This window comes from Alligator sinensis, unplaced genomic scaffold (assembly GCF_000455745.1).
Source record: "Alligator sinensis unplaced genomic scaffold, ASM45574v1 scaffold223_1, whole genome shotgun sequence".
Lineage (NCBI taxonomy): Eukaryota > Metazoa > Chordata > Crocodylia > Alligatoridae > Alligator > Alligator sinensis.
In genome coordinates, this window is record NW_005841936.1 from 3,552,851 (window position 1) to 3,573,741 (window position 20,891).

The 20,891-nt window shown below is 39.4% G+C and overlaps 1 protein-coding gene across 1 annotated transcript in view; it reads left to right on the forward strand.

Moving 5' to 3' along the window:
- The window catches only part of FAM172A (family with sequence similarity 172 member A), a gene marked incomplete at its 3' end in the record, with an annotated part of 182,567 nt that overhangs the window by 84,346 nt on the left and 77,330 nt on the right, over window positions 1–20,891 (forward strand). Inside the window, exons 5-6 of the mRNA XM_006019717.3 lie at window positions 167–232; window positions 13,177–13,368. Of these exons, the coding sequence (XP_006019779.2) occupies window positions 167–232; window positions 13,177–13,368 (258 nt within the window). The remainder of the gene's footprint in view (window positions 1–166; window positions 233–13,176; window positions 13,369–20,891) is intronic.

Genomic DNA, 20,891 nt, shown 5'->3' on the forward strand with positions numbered 1-20,891 from the left:
AAGGGAGGAACCTTTTTCGTGAAGCTTTACGTCTTGTAATTAATTATATGAGCAAAATATGCACAAATATTTGAAAGAAATACTTTTCGATCAACCTACTTCTCTAAGACTTATGAATGCATGAGCAATTTGTGTAAGTGCCTTAAATTCTGTTTCCTTTTTGCAGATCATTACTAAATATATCTATGGACTACTGGAAAAGGAATGCCACTTGAAAAAAGTAACTCTCCCAGTAAGTCAGTTTTTTTTTAATGTTGCCATTTGTTTGATACTGCACATTGTACACGCAGACAAGAGTCCGTGCCCTGAGGAGTTTGCAGCTGGATGATGGACACAGATAATACCAGCTGTGCTTTGGGCCCAGAGAAGGTGCTGACTTGGAACAATAAATGCATGCAGCATGTGCATACACAGACAAAGAAATATGTTGGCAAATGTGTCAATCTGTTTTTTAATGTATCTGATCTACCTGGGTGTGAGGGAATTCTGTGGGGGCCTCAAATTCACTTTTAGTCCTGCAAGAATGAAATAGCAGAACTTTAAAACTGTGATAGGTTTGGCATAGGAAACTATAAATTGCTTTGAGAAGCGTTTATAGTTCCCCTGAGATCCATGCAATTGGACTGAAAGAACGAAAGGCAGTTGGCTTTACAGGCAGAGGAATAAAAAGAAACCCATAATAGTGGTCTCAATCAAATATTTTAAATACCCTTTTAAGACACCTTTTAATAATCTTTTCGGTATTATGAAGCATGTATGTGAGTACATGAGGGTGGTATATTATCACCACTCAGGAATAATGCAGCTGTCCTGAAATCACACATATTAAAATATTTATATCTGTACACATACTGTACCCTGCAATTACAGTGTATTTTTGTATTGTAGAGAGAGATAGTCATGACCTCTCTATGCAAGCTACCTAACACTTTCCATTATAAAGGATTCTTATGATCTTTGAAAAGCTCTCATACTTCCACTGTTCATGGTAGGCCTTTAATATTCAGCGTGGAAGATCACTTTGGGCTACACAACTGTCTTTTATTTTGTCCCCTGAGTTTCCCTTCAGATTTGGTAGAATATAAAGCATTACAAATTCTCATTTCCTTCTCTTGCTTCAGGAAAATTTTGGCAGCCTTCCAAAAAAAGAGTATTCCAAGACCAGGTTTTGCCACTATCATAGCAGCAAGAACAGAAAATACTGTACTGGAAACACCAGAGAGACAGTGATGAGGGGAAGAGAGCTGGATTTGTCTCCCTTCTCAACCTTGTAAACCCCAGACTAAGCACATAGCACAAATGGTTCTCCCTCTGCCTGGAGGCACTGTCTAGAAAGGTGTTCCTCCTACTTCCAGATTCCTTGGGTATGTCCACCCAACATAGGTAGTACCTTACAGAGATACCCTAACCAGCTATGGATCATGTGGCTTGGGTACCAGAGAGGAGTAGTTGTGTTAGTGTAGTGCTCAACCCAGGATAGTAGTATATCATGTTTTTCCAAAAAGCTAATTAGACTGTGAAGATATTGCACTTTCGAGGAGTCAAGTGTGCTCATTCAGAGATAGTGTGGGTATGTCCACAAAATTGTATTATTCAATACAGACATGCCTTTAGAGAGAGACGGAGGACGTGCGTTTTAACTTCCTCAAGCTAAAACATGAGACAGGCATAAAAACTGATCCCTGTTTCCTGATCAAGCATTCCGATCTTTACGCTGTTATATATAAGCAGGACATCAACACCATGAGACTTTGAAAAAGAAAAATGAACTAGTCATCTCTATCCAAAACCATATTTTACTCATAAATCTAGAATGGGATTTGGTGCTGGGAATCCCAATCTCACATACATGTTTAAGCCTGAGAGAAGAGTGGGATTACATTATAAGGACTATAAAATAAATAGGCTAGTTAGTAGTTGAAGAACCATATGATCAGAACCTTTGCTCACTTTACACTAGTTTTTAGATTTCAGAAAGCCATTACTTCCCCTTTCAAGAATTCACAGCTCTATCCCTTTCTTTTTTCAGTAACAATTTATTCCAGTTGCTATCTGTACTCTGTTTTCCACTCACCACTTATTCCTCCAAATTCTTTCTCCTACAGGCTTCTGGGCTGAATCTTCTCTTGTAGCTTTCTTAGAAGTTAACATTTTTCATCACCGAATTTCAAGTCTAATGTTTCATGCAACTGTTTCATACTGACATAGAAATTAAAAAAAAAAATTCTGAAATCCACAAAACTTGCAAGGTTGAATTTTTTGAAAAAGAGCCAAATTCTTACAATTCTTGAGCTGCCCAAAACTGGAAGTTGACCATGTGTGTATAAAAGCCAAATAAACTTGAACAGGATTTCAAGCAAATTGATACCACACTTTCAGAAAGGCTTGAAAGAACAATTTAATTTAATGTATATATTAGTAACTTAAATATACTGCAAGATATATGTAATTCACAGAAATAAAATCTGGGAAAACATACCATCAAACATTGCATCTCCAGTAACATACTAGTGGAATTTAGAATGATTTGACTTTCCTAGCCACAAAGCTGAAATTACTGAAAGCTTACATTTCATATGAATTGCAATATTGGCTCAACTTGTTAAACTAAACTACCTTATTTACTTGAGTACAAGATGAGATTTTTCCCCCAATTGGCATGGTGAAAAAAGCCCCTCATCTTATAATCACATTCTAGGAAATCTCACTAAATACATGGTCTATCATTAAACTGCTGCCAAAAAAGCATGTGCTCAGAAGTGGAAGCTACCTATGAACTACGAAGTTGATTAAATATGGCCAACACTCATATATTCATAGAAACTTAGGGTTGGAAGGGACCTCAGGAGGTCATCTAGTCCAGCCGCCTTCTCAAAGCAGGACCATTTCCAACTAGATCAACTCAGCCAAAGCTTTGTTTAGCTGGGTCTTAAAAACCTCCAAGGATGAAAGTTCCACCACCTCTCTGGGTAACCTGTTCCCATGTGTTACTGCTCTCCTAGTGAGAAAATTCTTCCTAATATTTAACCTAAACTTCCCTTGCTGCGACTTGAGACCATTGCTCTTTGTTCTGTCATCTGCTACCACTGATAACAGTCTAGCTCCGTCCTCTTTCGAATCTCCCTTCAAGTAGTTGAAGGCTGCTATTAAATACCCATCTCAGTCTTCCCTTCTCCAAACTAAATAAGCCCAGTTCCCTCAGTCTCTCCTCAGAAGTTATGTCCCCCAACCCCCTCACCATTTTTGTTGCCCTCCACTGGACTCTCTCCAATTTGTCCACATCCTGTCTGTAGTGGGGGGCCCAAAACTGAACACAGTTCTCCAAATGTGGCCTCACCAGTGCTGAATAGAGGGGAATAATCACTTCCCTCGCCCTGCTGGCAACACACGTACTGATGCAGCCCAGTATGCCCTTAGCCTTCTTTGCAACAAGGGCACGCTCTTGGCTAATATTCAGCTTATTGTTCACTGTAATCCCCAAGTCCTTTTCTGTAGAGCTGCTGCCCAACCAGTCAGCCCCCAGCCTGTACTAGTGCATGGGATTGTTCCATCCTATGTCTGTGTTGAACCTCATGTGATTTCTTTTGGCCCAATCCTCCCATTTGTCTAGGTCACTCTGATTCCTAGCTCTACCCTCGAGCATATCTACTACTCCCCACAGCTTGATGTCATCTGCCAACTTACTGAGGGTGCACTCTATGCCATCTTACAGGTCATTGATGAAGACATTGAATAAAACTGGCCCTAGGGCCAACCCCTGGGGCACTCCACTTGATACCAGCTGCCAACACGACATCAAGCCATTGATTACTGCCCTCTGAGCCTGGTGCTTCAACCAGCTTTCTATCCATCTTACAGTCCATTCATCCAGCCTGAGCATTATGCTTGCACTGAGCATAACTATAAAATACATGGCCCTCATTGGGTAAATATGCTGATAGGAACTTTTTTTTTTACAAATGATATTAAAAATACACTTATCATCCTAGACTTACATAACATCACCTATTAAGCATCCTTGTTTTACCAAAATTTCATATTGCAAAAACAACTACATATCCAAAAACATACAGCTGCATATATTAAACCCTTAAGCAATATACATCAGCTTCCCACAAAAGAGTTACAGAACTTTTTTTTCATGTTGAAACCTATGACAAGCTATTAGCTCAGCAACCACCTGAAACTCTCCATCCCTCCCATCAGTCCTTTCTGTTGGTTTAGTGAAACCAGCGTGTCCAGTCCTTTTTCCTGCATTTCTTCTCTGCTGCTTCTTCTCGGATCTCTTACTTGTCCCAATGAATGTACAATTTCAGTTAATGCAGCCCCAGGTTCAGGCACTTCCTTTCAGTGAAAGCCAACCCCTTAAATAAATGGAGTTTTCCATAAACTAGTTTTAAGCATGCTAATAAAGTCCTTAATAAATTTCCTTCAGCCCCTTTGGTATGAGTCCATATAATACAGGGGTGGGCAATTCTTTGCGATGGGCTGTGGTGCCCGGGCAGCATGACTGGGTCTGGCAGTGGCAGTGGACACACTGGCAGCGGCAGCCAGGCTGAACGATCTGCTGCAACAGGGGCTGCCAGAAAGCTGGGTCCAGCCACTGCACCACCCCACTGTGCCCAGGAGTGGTGGGATGAGCTGCATGAGTCATGGTCTGGGCTACCCCCTGTGCTTGATCTGGGTGGAGCTGGGGGACCTCCCATGGACTAGATAGAATCTCTTGGTGGCCTGGATCCAGCCTGAATGCTGTATTTTGACCACCCTTGATATACTACCATCTCCTGAGCTAACAACGGGTTTATTTTGATGATGCTTAGAAAGCAGTGGACCTTTTCCCATACCCCCTTTGCATGCGTACACGTCATGCAACCAGAACACGTCGCACCATTTCATCTTCTCAGCCAGCTTCAGGGACTTCTAAAATAGTAAAAACAGACATTTTCTCCCCTTTCATCTTCCCTGCACCACTCCCTTCAGCATCTAGATGAAGTCATCAAGCCCCATCTGTGTTGCAGCTCTCGCTGGCAAGATATTTCTCACAATCATACATGCTAGGTCAGCATGTTCCCCTCCTAGTTGTTTACTTGCCACAACTCCCCATACCTGCTTCACTTGTTCTTCCAAGAAGTTTCTCATTGGTGCCATTCTGTCTCTCTCCTTTAGCGCTTTCACCAATTTCTTATGATCCTTCAAGACCTCCGTTCCTACCTTTTCTATTTTATACCTCTGCATGAAACCTTCCATCCTGATGTAATGAATCATTGGTCTCCTTATTCTGATATAGCTCTTTATAAAATCTTCTCATTGCCTCTTAACACCTCCTCCTGCTTTTCCATCCAGGTACTACCCTCTTTCTGCGCCACTTTCAATTCTCCTTTCACTGTCTTCACTATAGCCGAAAACTATCGGGACCACTCTTTTTCTTTTGCCCAGGGTGCTTGTGCTAAAACCATTTTTTCTCATTTTTCTTTTAAACCAGCTTTCTATCTCTTGCCTTGTTTCTTCTAGTTCTTCTTGTACCTATTTTCCTTCTGCAGCTTCCTTTAGCAGCTTTAGCATCTTTCTTTGTAGCTCTCTCAGCTCTTCAGTTCTTTTCCTTGTAGTTCTTCAGGTTTCCTTCCTGAAAAATTCCCTTCCTCTTCTTCATCATCCACCATACTCTGGTACTCTTCAATGTTCTCCATCCCTCATAGTGTCTCACATATGCTTGACATATCTCTTCATCTTGTAATAGTCTCACACTTAACTTTCTCAGTTCTGCTTTCAGCATTCAGTGATTACTAAATGCTACAAATATGGTTTCTTTCTTGTGTATCTCTGTTTCTTTTGATACAAATACACATAAAGTCAATTCTTGATTGTTTCTCTCCACTGGGGTCAGTTCTAGTGAAAACTTTTTCCACTTCCCACACATCTCTTTTGTCGGGATTAGAGCAGCCGGCCGCTGCTGCTTTCTGAATCCCGGAGCCGGGGTAATAAAACTTTCACCTGACAGGCGGGTGGGTAGGTGATGGATGAGTGAAATTAACCAGACACAGACGCGTGTTGGTTACAGGAGATTGTTTACTTACATCGCCCAGATAGTGACGTACGACGCAGGCTGAGCCTTTGTTTCTGTTACAGTTGCATCGATTACAGTTGAGCGAATAAGGTCAGGTTACGATATCAAGCGATGACGAACGAAGCGCGCCGAGAACGGTATCGAGCCTGCAGGGCTTTACTACGTCAAAATTAACTATGACGGGGAGAGATTGAACTGTCTAAATTTCCATCTCCTCCTTTCCCTGTTCTGCCACCCACTTCTGTTATGCAATTGAAGTCCCCCGCTATTATCCGCAATCTCTCTCTGACTACGTAAACTGCTAACTTTCTAAGCGGAGCCTTCCTCCCCTCCCGCTCTGGTGGTGCATATACATTGAAAACTTCTAATTCTTCTCCCTCAACTGATACTATCATTTGCTGAGGTCTGCCACTGACGATGTCTTCCACCTGCTGTCCTTTCACCTTTGGATTCTTGAATAGTATTGCCACTCCAACTGCTTTGTTCTCTTTTGTCCCTGACCACCAAGATGGTCCCCATCTCCACCTCTTTTTCAAAATGTTTATAATCCCTCTCCCCTCATACCACATTCTTGTAGGTGGATTATGTCTGCCTTTACTTGATTTAACATTAGTTCGACCTACTCCCATCTTTTCCTTGTTAAGAAATTCCTGACATTAATTGAAGCTTTAATTAGTGCAGTTGTGCTTATGTTAAACTGAGTGGACGTGTCCCCTTAACTATCGTCTGTGCCACTGCTCATTGTGGTTGACACCACCCCTGCTCCCCCCTTCACATACCTATTGCTTCTGCAAGCTGCCTGATCACTTTTGCAGCTAGGAAGGCTTCCTTTTACTGCCTCCCTGCCACTTTCTGCTGCCTGCTTTCTACTCTGGCCTGGAGCCCAGGGGAGTTAATGGCAGGATCTGTTCTCTGGCTCTGACTCCAACTTGTCTCCCCCTTTATTAGGTTTCTTTTTCCTGACTTTCTGTCCCTTCACTTTCTGCCTTTTCCCTGCCTGTCCATCTGGCTCTTTTTCTTACACTATATCCACTTCTGTTGTCTGCTGGGTGTCTTCCTTCTTCCCCTCCTCCATCTCCATGTCTTTCGATTCTTTGTTGCTTTTCCCTCTTCCCTTTCCATTTCATCTCTACTTCTCTCTTGTGCAGCTTCTATTACAGAGATTCTGCTTCCCTCTATCTCCATTTCTCCCTCCTGTGCAGTCTCCCTAATTTTTCTATCTCAGTCTCTTCCCGCTCCTCTTCTTCACTGTCGCTTTCTGATTCTTGTAGTTCTGGGGGGAGGAGTGGTCTGACATTTGTTGCAGAAGCTGTTGGGTACTTGCAGTACAAGTATCCCTCCCCCGCACAAACAGTGCATTTTATGAACTCCTGGCACTCTTCTGCTCTGTGCTCATTCCTTCACACCTGTAACATGCTATGAGGGGACAATGTGCAACCAGGTTCCCTTCTTTCCCTCATCTGCTACATTGCTTTGATTGTCCACAATATATTATAAAACCCTCATCTGGCTCTATCTGGACCACCGAAACGAGCTGCTACACCCTATCTGGGCTCCACTCATTTGGTTTTAACACTGCTCGAGCCCTCCACGGCCCTCTCCAAATACCGCATTTGTCCTTCACTTTCTCTACCTACAGAACTCTTTGCACATATTTTTCCAGGCACCTTTCTATGTCTTCTGTTTCTAATATATCCATATACATCTGGAAAGTAATCACTCTTCCCTTAACTGTTCTGCTACTACAAGCTTTAACCTTTTTAATTTCTCCCTCCTCCCTTTTTATGGATATTTCACCCAAAATTGGTCATACCTTTCTTTGTTCCAATAAGTCAGTTGCCATATCTTTCAGCTGGAGAAAGCAATCATGCTGGTGAGATGTTCCCACAGTATTGCCTGCACCCCCAATATCTGAAAAAGTACCTTCTCCACAAATTTGTATCTGTTCATAGCCAATCCCTTCTGTATCCCATTGCCAGTTAATGTTGCCCATATCCATAGTCCCTACTCTGGACCAGCATCCCATGGTGTCTCTTCTGTATCTTTCCACCATGCCACTCCTGATGGGCTGACCTTCTGTTGCGTTCCCGACTATCGTTTTCCAGCTGCTCCCACTCTCTCTCCTGCTCTCCTCTTCTTCTGCCATCCCTCTGGCCTCATCTCTCTCACCACTGCCTTCTTTGTCACTGCCTCTGTTGCTTTCCTTCCTTCACCTTTACTGTCTTCTTTTCTCTCTCCTTTTCCACCTTTATCCACTCTTCTTCTGTCTCCAGACCTTCATTTCTACTCTACATTTCTCTTTCTACCTCCTGGCTGTCAGGCACCAGTGCCACTCTTTTGGGATTTGGGTTTCCCTCCTCTACTTCTGCCATCCTGACGTTCCATTGATTTTTCTCTGCTCTTAAGGCATTGATCAGGTTCTCTGCCGATCACTTGATGTTAGCCAAAACGCTGAGATGCTGATGGGAACCTACCACATGGATAGGTTAGTGCAACCCATCTGAATATGGCATATGCTAGTGCCCATTAAGTGCAATCCCCCTCACAGTCGACCTTTTCGAGTCATGCTGAGCCATGACATTGCATACAGTTCACCCAGAATCCTTTTGTTGTGCCCTCTCTTAGCCTGGTAAATATGATTGGTGTGACTCAATCCTCTATAAGGTGAAGCTGGACCAGGTTGCCCTGTGCCTCATCTGCATGTAAATTTTTGGAGCGTCCCTGGATTTGCAACAAGAATGCCCAGTTCCAGTGATGAGGGGCTAATTAGCATATGGATGATTTGCAGGGGGGGGTAAACACATACTGAGCAGTGCTGAGCTGTGCGGTCACCATGGAAAGTAGGGCCATACTAATCATATGCCCCGGGCTGAGAGAGGGTGTGACAGAGGGATTCTGTGTGAACTGTATGCAGTGTCGTGGCTCACTATGGCTTGCAATGCTGTTGATTCTTGTGGGACTGAGCCCAGTGATATAAGTAGGTGAAAAAGTGTTGCTTAAAAGTGTATTTATGTAGTAAGTGTATGGGTAATATATGTAAATTGCTACAGCCATGTTTAGTTTCAGATTTATTGTTTCCAAATTTGCTTCTCACTTCCACATGCTTAGGGAGAGTGAAGTCTGACAGTAAGTGGAGGGGAAAGGGGCTGCCAAGGGAAAAAGTTTGTGGGAAGCAGAGAACAAAAGGCTACCTGATCTCCCAGCTTTATTTTCCCTGCTGTAGGTGGGGGGCAGCAAATTCAAGGCAAACCTCCAATAATTAGATTCTATACCTGGAAAATTATAACGCATTTATAACTTTTCAATGTATAGAATCTAATTATTGGGGGGTTCATCTTATAATCAGGTTCATCTTCTATTCGAGTAAATATGGTAATTGAAATTGAGACTTTTACTGAATTTATTTAATCTATATTTAAATAAAAGATCAGTGTTAAGTGTTCACAGGCAAATCCAAAACTGAGAATTGTTAATAAATACAAATTGCTTTCTGCTGTCTCACTGTGACTAGAAATAAATGGTATTCTAGGTTGATCTGTCAATAAAGTGAGGTGTGCACAAGAATGACCTTTATGTGCATTCTTTAGTGAAAGCTTCATTTAATGAATTACTGCTGTTTGAAGACAAATTGGTTTGAAAAAAAGTTTCCAAATGTAATTAAGTTGAGGAAGGGAATGATGGTTTCGGGTTTTTTTTTAAACGTATACAGTAGAAATTTTAAACTTTATTTTTAATTAACCCATTTACAGGAGTGTGAACTAGTTAATATGTTTTCTTGTATATGCAGTTACAGCATAGTATTGAAATGTATAACTAAATTATACCTTTGTCTTTCTGGAAGATAAAAGTGCATTGTTTTATTTTAATTATAGCAATTTCTATCTTAAGTATTGCATATTAAGATATTCTATCTTAAGTATAAGCAATTTCAATCTCAAAACTTAAGATAGAAATGATCTACATTGTATTTGAAACACCATTTAAGACCTTTTGTGTCCTCCTGTCCTCTTGACATGGCTGCATTCTTTCTTTATATGTTCGTTGGGTGCTGGGCATATATACTGTAAGTACTTTAGATGCGCTCTTCCCATCTAATTGAATGAGTCGGAGAATGTTTGGGGAAGGGTGGAGAAGGGAGTGAGTACGCTCCTTATTTTAAAGAGGGGAAACCAAAGTTGCAGTTTTTATGCTGAGTCAAAAATTTTATGCAACTTCAAAATGTTATGCTTGTTTTGGGGGTAGAATTATGAATTGCCAATGGATTAAGGTTTTAGATTTGAAGTTAGGTGCTATATACAGATGTGATCTTTTGAACTTTATTAAGTGAGTAATTCTCCAAGGAGACTCACCATTAGAAGCCTAATTGTGTGAATACTTCTATTTGCACTAATAACTTTCACGCTGCATGAAATTTGGAGATGAAACAAAGTCATATTGTCTCTCTCTCTCACACAAGACATATTGGTTTGTTCAAAATTTTAGCTTAATTTTAAAATTATTCTGATGTGTTGGTATTTTTTTGCCTTAGAAACTTATGAACTTAGATAATTAAAGGACCCATTTTTTTCAATACAAGCCTTGATTTACTCCTGCCAATCATACAGCTAAAATTGTGGCCTCCTTGCCTCCTCACATAAGAGCCTTCTTCCCTTTTCAGTTTTTTCTGATGTAGGTAAGAATAGGAGAGGAGCGGATGGAATATTAGGCTCTGTCCACTCAGTGTTCAAACCAGGATACTTATGCTGGTTCTATGGGACAGGTACATTACACCTTAAATGAGTTGCTTCACTTGGCACACAGGGGACATTGAGGCCTGGATTGTGGTGTTCTGTTTCACAGGGCTCATACAGGCATTCAGTTTCTCCTGGAAAAGTTACTGTTCTCCATGGAGAACCCAGAAGTGTACAGAATTTTATGCTTTTTCTCCCAGAGTAAAAATGGCTGCTCCAGGAGAAAAATAACTTGGGAACAACCAGAATATCTTCTGGGAGAGTAAATGCTACATGCCATAAATTCACTCATAAGAGAACATAGTCCTTCAGCATTCTGCCCCTGTCACCACTCCTCAGGGAGACAGCGTATTGCTTGCTGGACTCTGCTGCTGCTGCAGCAGGGAGTGGCACACACCCCTTTTACAATCCCCACATTGTGCTGTAGGGAGGTTGCCCATGGGCATGCTGGGTCAGCCAATCAGGGCTGCCCTATGCACTGCGGCCATCTGTTGCCAAACAGACTAGGGAAGCCTGCAAAGCATGCTGAGATGTCTGCACAGTCCCGTTCCCTACCCTTCCTTTCCTCTCTCCCCCACAGGCTGTAAATTCTACTCTTTAGGGCTTAGCATTCAATTGTCTGTACACACAGCTCTGGATGAGTTTCTCCATCAGGAAAATAGCCCTGGGAGAATTCTCTCAGATTATTTGAATGTGTGTACGCAGCCGCAATCTACCTCTTGGTCTGCTCCTGGGGCTATGCAGCAACACATTGCCTCTTCATCAGTGCTTACGACAAAGCCATTATTTACTCCAAAATTGAATGAAGATATTTTATTGCATATTTTATATGCAGGTACTATTTTACTAACTTTATAATTGACTAAATTTACAATGTGATTTCTTATTTGGATTATTAGATTATTGTGTTGCTGTGATTGAAATGGAAGGGTGTATTCGTTTTCATTTTCTATATATTTTCCACGTGAATCTATTATTGCAGCTTCTGGCAAATAAGATGTGACAAATTACTTGACATTTTTTCTCCCAGATGATCCTTTTATGGACTTTCTTCTCTGCCAGTAAATTTATGTGAGCAACTAAAGTCTATGGCTCCTTTTGTATTTTTATAATTTTTCATGCTTCCTACCTCCTATCTCCTACTTGTGTATGATAAATTACTTATAAATCTCCTTTGGATAAGTTTTTTCTTAATTGTAATGTATTTTTTTTTGTTTTAAAATGAGGATTGTGAGGCTTCAGACTTCAGATAAGGACTTTAGTTCATGTTCAGCTATATTGTTTGCATAGTATAGTTTAGCCTTCATAATGCAAAATGTGTATAAATTCTAATGGCCAGTTTTGAATTACAACTCTTAGCATTGGTGGATCTAGTATTTTGAAAAGCGGGGTTCAGATGGTGTGACATGTCATCACATATAACACAACACATTATTTTTCTCCAGTTGGAGAGAAACCAGGAGCTTTACAGATATGTTAGCCCTATAGTATTCAGTTTAATGTCAAAGCAAAAAAATATAACTATTAGAATGTGCACTGATATGCTAGATTATATATAAAGTTTGAAAAAAACACAACAAACTAGGCAAAAATATTCAAAATATATTGTATCATTAGTCACATAGTCATAATATTTAAATATATCTCTCTTATTCAGATTCATAAAATCAAATCTTGCCTTCTTAAGCATCTGGACAGTGCTGCCAATAGTGTTAGTCATTTCTACATGTGAATTAATATTGTCACACCTGAGTTAAGGTTTAGAGCTAGAAGCAGTCAACAGGGCTATGTATTAGAAGAGAGATATTACCAGGAATGACTAACAGCCAGCAAAATTTCAGAAGAAAGGAAAGCTTGAATAGCAGAACATTAAGACCTTTACAAAGTATGATTGAAGGTCATTTACACCTGTGGAGTAGAGAGATATTAGCAGGAATCAGGGAGATGATAACGAGCCATGAAGTAAACTGACTGTTTCAGTACTGCCTGGCAGAAATGCTGTTGTCCCTCCCAGGCAGGTGGTTTTAAAGTTTGGATGGAGTAAGAATTAACGGGGGTTTGGGGGGGGGGGGTGGTGCAGCTGTCCCGCCGCCCCAGATCTACCCTGACTTTTAATATATTTTTGTTTTTATTTTGGAATTTGTATTTAATTGTATAATGATTTTTCTTTTTTTTGTTTCAGATAGATGCTTCTGAGAGTGAGCCAAAGAGTTTTATCTTTATGAGTGAAGATGCAATGACGAATCCAGATAAACTGATAGTTTTAATTCATGGTAGTGGTTGTCCCGCCGCCCCAGATCTACCCTGACTTTTAATATATTTTTGTTTTTATTTTGGAATTTGTATTTAATTGTATAATGATTTTTCTTTTTTTTGTTTCAGATAGATGCTTCTGAGAGTGAGCCAAAGAGTTTTATCTTTATGAGTGAAGATGCAATGACGAATCCAGATAAACTGATAGTTTTAATTCATGGTAGTGGTGTTGTCAGGGCAGGTCAGTGGGCTAGAAGACTTATTATTAATGAAGATCTGGACAGTGGTACACAGATACCATATATTAAGAGAGCTATTGAGGTAAGTAAATATATGTGTGTGTATTAACTATCAGTAATTTGTATTTTTTTTGTTTTTTAAGCTATGTTAAATGGAATTCCCAGAAATTCATTATGTTCATGATTAGAATGGTTTCCTCCTTTTATTTTTAAAAACCTTTTTTCAGATACTTTACTATAAAAGAGAAAGTTGTTTCCTATTGTATGTCATATGGTTGTGGTGGCACTTCTGTCTCATTTAGTGTGGCAGGTAGAGTTATAAAGCCTTCAAACTAAAAAGGAAGAATACAAAAAGAAATCCATAAGTTGTTAAGATCTGAAGTGTTTTCTTTTATATTTCATCAGATTTGTGTATTCTCACTCAAATGTCTGTTGTAAAGCTCCTCTTAGCATGAGCTTTCACGATAACTTGATAACAGCAAGCTTTCTTAAGCATCTACCAAATTTTGCTAGTGTAGTATTTTTAATCCACCAAATCTTATTATGGCAGTTGCTCTAATTAGTTATATATTTTGCTTCATCTATCCATAGTTTAAAATTTAAGATGTTTACCATTTGTATGTTTCCTCCATATGGTAAGGGAAAAGTAGTAGCACAAGAAATCAGTGTGCAACTTGTGCAGATTTTGGAACACTGTGACTATTAAAATTAAAATTCATACTTTGCTCCATAAAACACACTTAAAACTTTCTGTAAGAATCATTTGAAAACCATGTATAATGTTTTTAGTATTTTTGGATTACTTATACATTAACTTTAATGTGTTATTCTTAATGTTCCTGTTCATTACAGTCTTCTTATAAATGTTTTGCCAAGTGCATCTGTAATTTCTGCAGTGATGCTTTGTATGTTGTGAGTGCTTTTTATGTAAATGTTTTTGTTAAAAGTTCAAAGCGAGGTCCTCATCAAAATGTTGAGTGTAGGTGAAGCACTTGGCTGTAACTGTGGAAAACAGGCTGGGATGCTAATGATGGCTTAGTTTTTTAAGGACACACAATTTTCTGCAAAGTATTGTACTTTGCGAAAGAATAATATTAAGTAAGATTAAAATAAATGTTTAGCTTATGCTAAAGAATGGAATATGTTAATCAAAGCAGTAACTTTTTAGTAGGTTTTGAAAGAAGTGTTAAGAGTTCTGCATTTTAATTTGTTTATTTTTCCCAGAAAACACAAAAAACAAAACGCAAATACCTAAATGAACATAATCATTATGACTCACACTAGGCTTCACAGTTTTAGTCCTCATAAATGTAGTTAACATACCTGTGTGGTTATTGATTAGTATCACCAAAATAACATAGCACTTATGGTTAAAACATTGGTAAATATGTTGTATATTTAGGTTTTATACCTAATACCACAGTAAAATGATTCATTAAATAGAATTAGAGTGTATGATGTGTTTGATACAATGACAGACTGTAGCCAATTTTTAATGGGTATTAGAATCAAGATACTACTAAATACTTAGTGTTACTGACATATGACCCATACCTTTCCCCCCAGAAGTTAGACATCCAAAATTGGGGTGTATGAATAAGAGCTTCGTCGCACAGTAATTTTAGGCAGCTCACGGAGCTCTTGACTCCTAGATTGTCCACACATTAAGATGTATAAACTAGTAGTAAGCACTTTTTAGGCATTTTGAAGTTATGCCACTCCTGGGCAAGTTTATCTCTAATCCATATTACCTAGCTCATGTGGCCACTCCCCAGAGATAAGCCACCCAAGTTTCAGTCCTCCAGCATCCCAGGATGCAGTGCCTCCTCCCCCCACCCTCTTGTTCTGTGTGGGCAGACTTTGTACCCCCTGAACTCTATTGCCCATGGGATGGGATGGGTACCTAGCCAAGTGCCCCTCCTGATCCTGGAGGTGTGACCTGGATGGGCAGCTCACCTGGGCAAAGACCAGTCCTGGATGGAGGGCTAGGGGGAGAGGAGTGGGGAGCAAGGTAGTGTGCTAGATTGGGGTCCCTATGAGATGGGTCTTCCCAATCTCAATCCCAGTCCCAATCCCAATCTCAATCTCAATCTTAATTTATTAAAACATGAGGCTTTCTTTAATGTACTTACTCTTTATTTCTTTTTATATGTTTTTACTTATTTTTATTCTATCCCTTAGTGGCTTCAGTGACTGACTTCCTTCATTTCGCCACCCAGCCCCAAGCTGCCACATTGCCTTTCCACCTTCCATTTCACTACATAGTCCCCATCATTAAAACTTTTCCCCATCCAGCCTCCTGTTCTTCCCTCCCTACCCCACCTACGCCCATCAACCCATCTTTCCAACCCTGGCTCACCAGCTCTCCAGTGGCAGCTTACAGCTATAGCTCCTAGTTAAGCCCCTGCTCACCAACCCCCTAGTGGCAGGTCATAGCTGTACAGTTTGGGAAGAGTCAGGGAACATGAACTACTGTACATGAACATATAGCTACTGTAAACTTGAGCTAACACTAACACCAATCAACATTTGAGAAGCTTATAGTATAAAGTGTAACAAAGCCCTTAGTGAGGAAGCTGATTTCTGCACCAGAATGAAGGCATGGGGACACTGGAATAGCTGCTGGGGGCTCTGCCTCCTTCCTGGCCCCATGCAACAGGGGAGTAATCTGTTCTTTAGCATCACTCACCTTCCCCTTCCTGTTCAGCCAAAAGTTAGAAGTTTAACGCTGTCACCACTGTTGGTGAAGTGCTAGTAGATTTTGGCTGACCTGTTCAGCAGCAGCTGTGACAGGTTAAGGCTGAAGAACAGACTCTGTCCTTCTCCTTGTAGCCAGCATTCAGTTATGACTCTGGAAAAAAAATTTCTCTTCATTTTGCCTTCCCAAAATAAGACGCATCTTATTTGAGGGGCAGAGGTTGATATATGGCGAAATATGCTATTTACACAAATCAAACTCCTTTGAAGGTATTCGAAATCAATCAAGGTGTGCTCAAGAAAGATAACATTGGGTGTGTCTACATGAGATGCTTGCTGCACAGTAGACTACTTAGCTGCACAGTAAATGTCACATGTTTACACGTGCGCCCCTATTAGGCTGGAGTAAACTAATTTACTCTGCAGCAGGATAGTACTTGTAAATACAAGTAGTATCATGCTTTTGAGTAAAAAACTCCACAGCAGTGGACATGTAGATGCTGCCCTGGCTAGCTGGACTGTGATGGTGCTTTGGCTAGCCCTGCATTGAAACACCCTCTTGCCCCAGCCAGCCCCTCCACTGCACATTGAGCCAGGGGGAGCAGCCCTAGGCTAGCAGGCTGACCCCCACCGCCTGGACCGTCTGCCAGCCCAGGCTGCTCTGCCCCGGCTTAATGTGATGTGGTCCTGGAGTGCATTAATATTCAATTAATTGCTTTATTCAAGTGCATTAATATGCATGTGTAGATGTGCCCACTCTTAGCTATATTTTCATGGGATGTAGGCTGAATATGTATCTAATGAACAGGCAATCATATATTATTTGTCAAAGAGGTTAGCCTGAAGTCAGGCAGAGGGCAGGGCAGAGTGGCACCTTAGACGACATGGTTCAGTGAGGCAGCGACAGTCTATGGTAGCATCTCAGGAAGTAAACTGTTGCCTCTCTGAACCATGTTGTCTAAGGTGCCATTCTGCCCTGCCTTCTGCATCTCTCAAAGTGAAAGTGTGTGCTTTTTAGATAAAATAGCTTGACTAGAATTTATTAAGTGATTACTTATGTTTTGCTGCTTGTCTTGGTTTTGATATTTGCCTTGGCTTTCTTCTAGGTCTTCTAATTAAGGAAAAGTCTTATTGTTTGCCAACATTTTCAGAAAAGATTTCCTTGATAAGTTTACCATACTGAAGAAGGGGGAAGTGGAGTGCAACATGATATTTTACTTAAATACACTGCCTGAATCTCCTGAGAATAGTATCTAGGACTTAACATTTCCACTCACTATCATGAGTAGGAAGTTTATATTGGTGACTTCCACCAGCATCAGGAAAACCTGATTTTTCACTTATAAAATAAAAAATGTTTGTTACATAGTTGTGAAAATAACATTTTAAATTATATCTGCACATAAACTGATACTGAGGGCAGTCTATTTCAATGTGCAAACAATTTTAGTACCTCTGTTACTTCTCATGGATTTTCCAACTGCAAAGTTAGTCAGTGTAAGAATTGTGTAAGTTTTTATTGCTACTATTCAGACTCCTCTAGGTGGTGGTGAAATTATCAAGGATCAGAAAAGCTTGTTTTTCACTTTGAAAAATGCTAAGCAATACTAGAGCCAAAGAGACTAACTACTCACTGGGGAGGGCCTGAACACAGGGGCTAGTAAGCAAAGTCATGTCCTTCACAACCAGAAAGCTGGGAGAGTAGCAGAGGGTTGGAGCAAGCTGGGGCATAAGATAGAGGAAATGGACAAAAGAGGCTCCTTCTTCTACCTTCTAGCTGATGGAGTAAAAGGGCTTAAGGGAAAGGGTTTAAAATTTGGCAAGTCTATAACAGCTGGTCAAATGAAACCTCTAATAGAGCCCAGGGAAGGGCACCTAGGTAGACATCCCATCAGCTTAAGCGTTGCTTTTGTTTTTGCCTTGGCATTGCCCCTAGGCAGTGCCTTTTTTCCATCTTTATTTTTTTTAATCAGATTTTCATTAGTATACTTAATCTTTTGAATAATGAGTGTTGGTTAAAATTTCCCAGACCTATGTATAAGAGAGGAGAAGTGTTAAAAGGTATTTTAGAATGTAAAAGTTTGCCATTGGGAAAAAAATTTGGAGGAAGATGTGCAAGAGGAAAACTGATAAAATATAGCAGAAATGTTAAAGAACTCAGGAAAAATAGAGGAGAAAAGAGGTTAAAAGGAAAGAAGTAAACAGGCACTGAAATGGCACCTGAAAAGGTATGCCAAGATCTGTTTTCTGAATTTTATAAATTGAATTGGGATCACCCATATTCCTGGTGATTGTCTTAGCCACGGGCATAAATTAGGTCTTCTCTTTCTCTCACCTAATAATTATATAATTGTTTATAGAAAATGGAACACATCCAAAAGGAGAAAGTGTGAGACCACTTTTCTTTAGCTAAGCAGTTAGGGCACTTCCCTGGGATATGCAAGACCTCAGTTTGAGTCTTGGAGACCTCAGTCCTCCTCCTAGGTAAGGGAGGAGTGGAATCTTGGTTTCTCCTATCTCAGGTGAGTGATCCAACAATCAGGCTGTTGGTTATGATGCATTATGAGGGATCTCTCTCAGATTGCATGTTTTCATGAAAAAGTTGAAAGGTCTCAGTTATGTCTCAGTGGGAATAGGAAAAATTTGGAAATGTCCAAAAAAAAGAGAATCCATTTCCTATCATGTTATGCTTAGGAGATGAGTCAGTACTAGTATATTGCACCCTGGCTATTGGGTTTATTTCTTAGCTGGAGGGGGATGAGTATTCTTTTTTTAAAGTCCTGATACTATTCTCCATGAGTATACTATGAAGTTTGTGAACTCAGGGGTACAACTGAATTTCAGAGATCTACAGCATTTCTTGCTCACTGTAATAAAGGAAACAGCAGATAAAGCTTTCAGAGTTTTCAGAACAGTTGAAGTAACACATAGGGATAAATATCAGATATAAGATACACCAGGATTGGCACTCGAACAAAAGTTATGGAATGAAAGAAACACGAGAGGCAATTTGACTAGTCCTTTAGGAATATTTTTATATATCAGTCATATCAGCACTATTGTTAAACACTACTGATAATACTATTGTTAAAAGTACCTGAACCAGCACAAGATAATGAAGAAGCTGGCTGCTGCTTCATGGTGTGATCTCTTCTGTGTTGTTTGGAGGACAACATTTCTATACCTCAAGGTCTGCAAAGTGGGAGGCAAGGAGAAAATGAAGTTGATCTACCTGAGTAGGAAGTTTGTTCCTTGAGGAATAAGAACAAGGTCAACCAAAGTTTGGACTTTGAACAGAAATTTGGAGTACACATACCATTGACTCATTTTTCTGGAGACAGAATAGAGCACCAGTTCACTGCACCACTTACTGTATTACAATAGGGAACCTCTTGGCTGCGTTCTGTAGCTTTGGTAGCTTTTAGTATATCCATTGTCTAAATTCTCCATAGTCTCAAGAATGCTTAAAGTGAACTGTGGCATATTTTAGAAGAATATGTATTCTTCTAAATATTTTTAAATGCAGTTAGAATATTTTGGAATGCATTTAAATCATTCAGTTTATAAAATGTTACTTTTCAGTTGTTCAAGAATTACTTAGTAATTTCCTTTTCAGCAGTATTTGAAAGGTTTTACTTAAAATATATGTTTAAAAAAAATAAAGAGAATGCATAATTCCTAGTGGGGGTGGGGGGATGGGGAGGGGTAACAGCATAAAAATGACAGCTTCCCCCTTTATGAAGAGTTGGTTATCTATTGGACAAAATACAATAGCAACCAGAAATTAATCTACCCATTCATGAATGGATTAAATATCTGGAGCTTATCTGACAAGGTCATTATACACAGAAATCTTTCAGCCTTGTCTAATAAAACATAAGACTTTCAGCTATTGTTTTCTTCACATTCATAGTGTTTTACTCTATTCTCAGATCCATTTCTAGTAGGTAGTTTCTTTGGGTAATTCTTGATAATGCTTCTTATTCATGGAAGTGAGCATTGCAAAAAATATTTTTTTTACTTAAAATACTCGTTTTCCTACTCAGATTTAATTCTAAGCTTCCAAAACCGTTTAGAATTGTTTTTGTAATTTTCACTAGGAATAGTGAAGAAAATATGAGCGTATACAATTTTGGTTGTTTAATAACTGAGTTCAGTAGAACAACCAACTAATCCAAACCAGCAAATTGGAGGAACAGAGAGTGAATTTCTAGATTATTTATTGGACTTTCCGGTTAGTATTTTATTTTTTAATAGTTTAATTATCTTAGGACCTTGGCAAAAAACAGCCAATTGCAAAAGCTGAGACTTAAATATTATGATCATTTTTATTGAATATGTTTGAAATATTATATGCTAGAAATCCATCCTGGGGAACAAATTTAAGTTGAGCTAGAAAACAAAAAAAATGGATAACATATATGGGTAAATATTACCCAACTTTGAATGTTCAGAACATATCATTTGTTAGATGAGGGTGGGGAAATACTGTTTATGCTTAGGTTACATCATTTCAGTATGGGAATGAGGATGTTTTATGTTGGTACTTATGCAGTTATTTCTATCCTTCAAATATATATTTTGATACATTTTCTGTTAAATACATTGTTACAATAAGGCATTAAGTTGACTACACTTGATTATTTGCAAGCTGTCGAAGTGCTTTATCAGTCGCATAGGAATTATTCAGTCATTGTTAAATTACTGTAAGTAGACATTTCATAGAAGTAATAATAATGTAGATAAGTTTTTACTCTCAATCAGTAACAATCTGATATCAGTATTACATTTATTTAAGTAGAATACATATGCAATATTTATATCTTAGTATTAAAGTACAGCAATCTTGTTTTTAAAGCTATTTATTTCTGGTTTAAGTATCACTGTTAAAAGTTATTTTACAAGTAT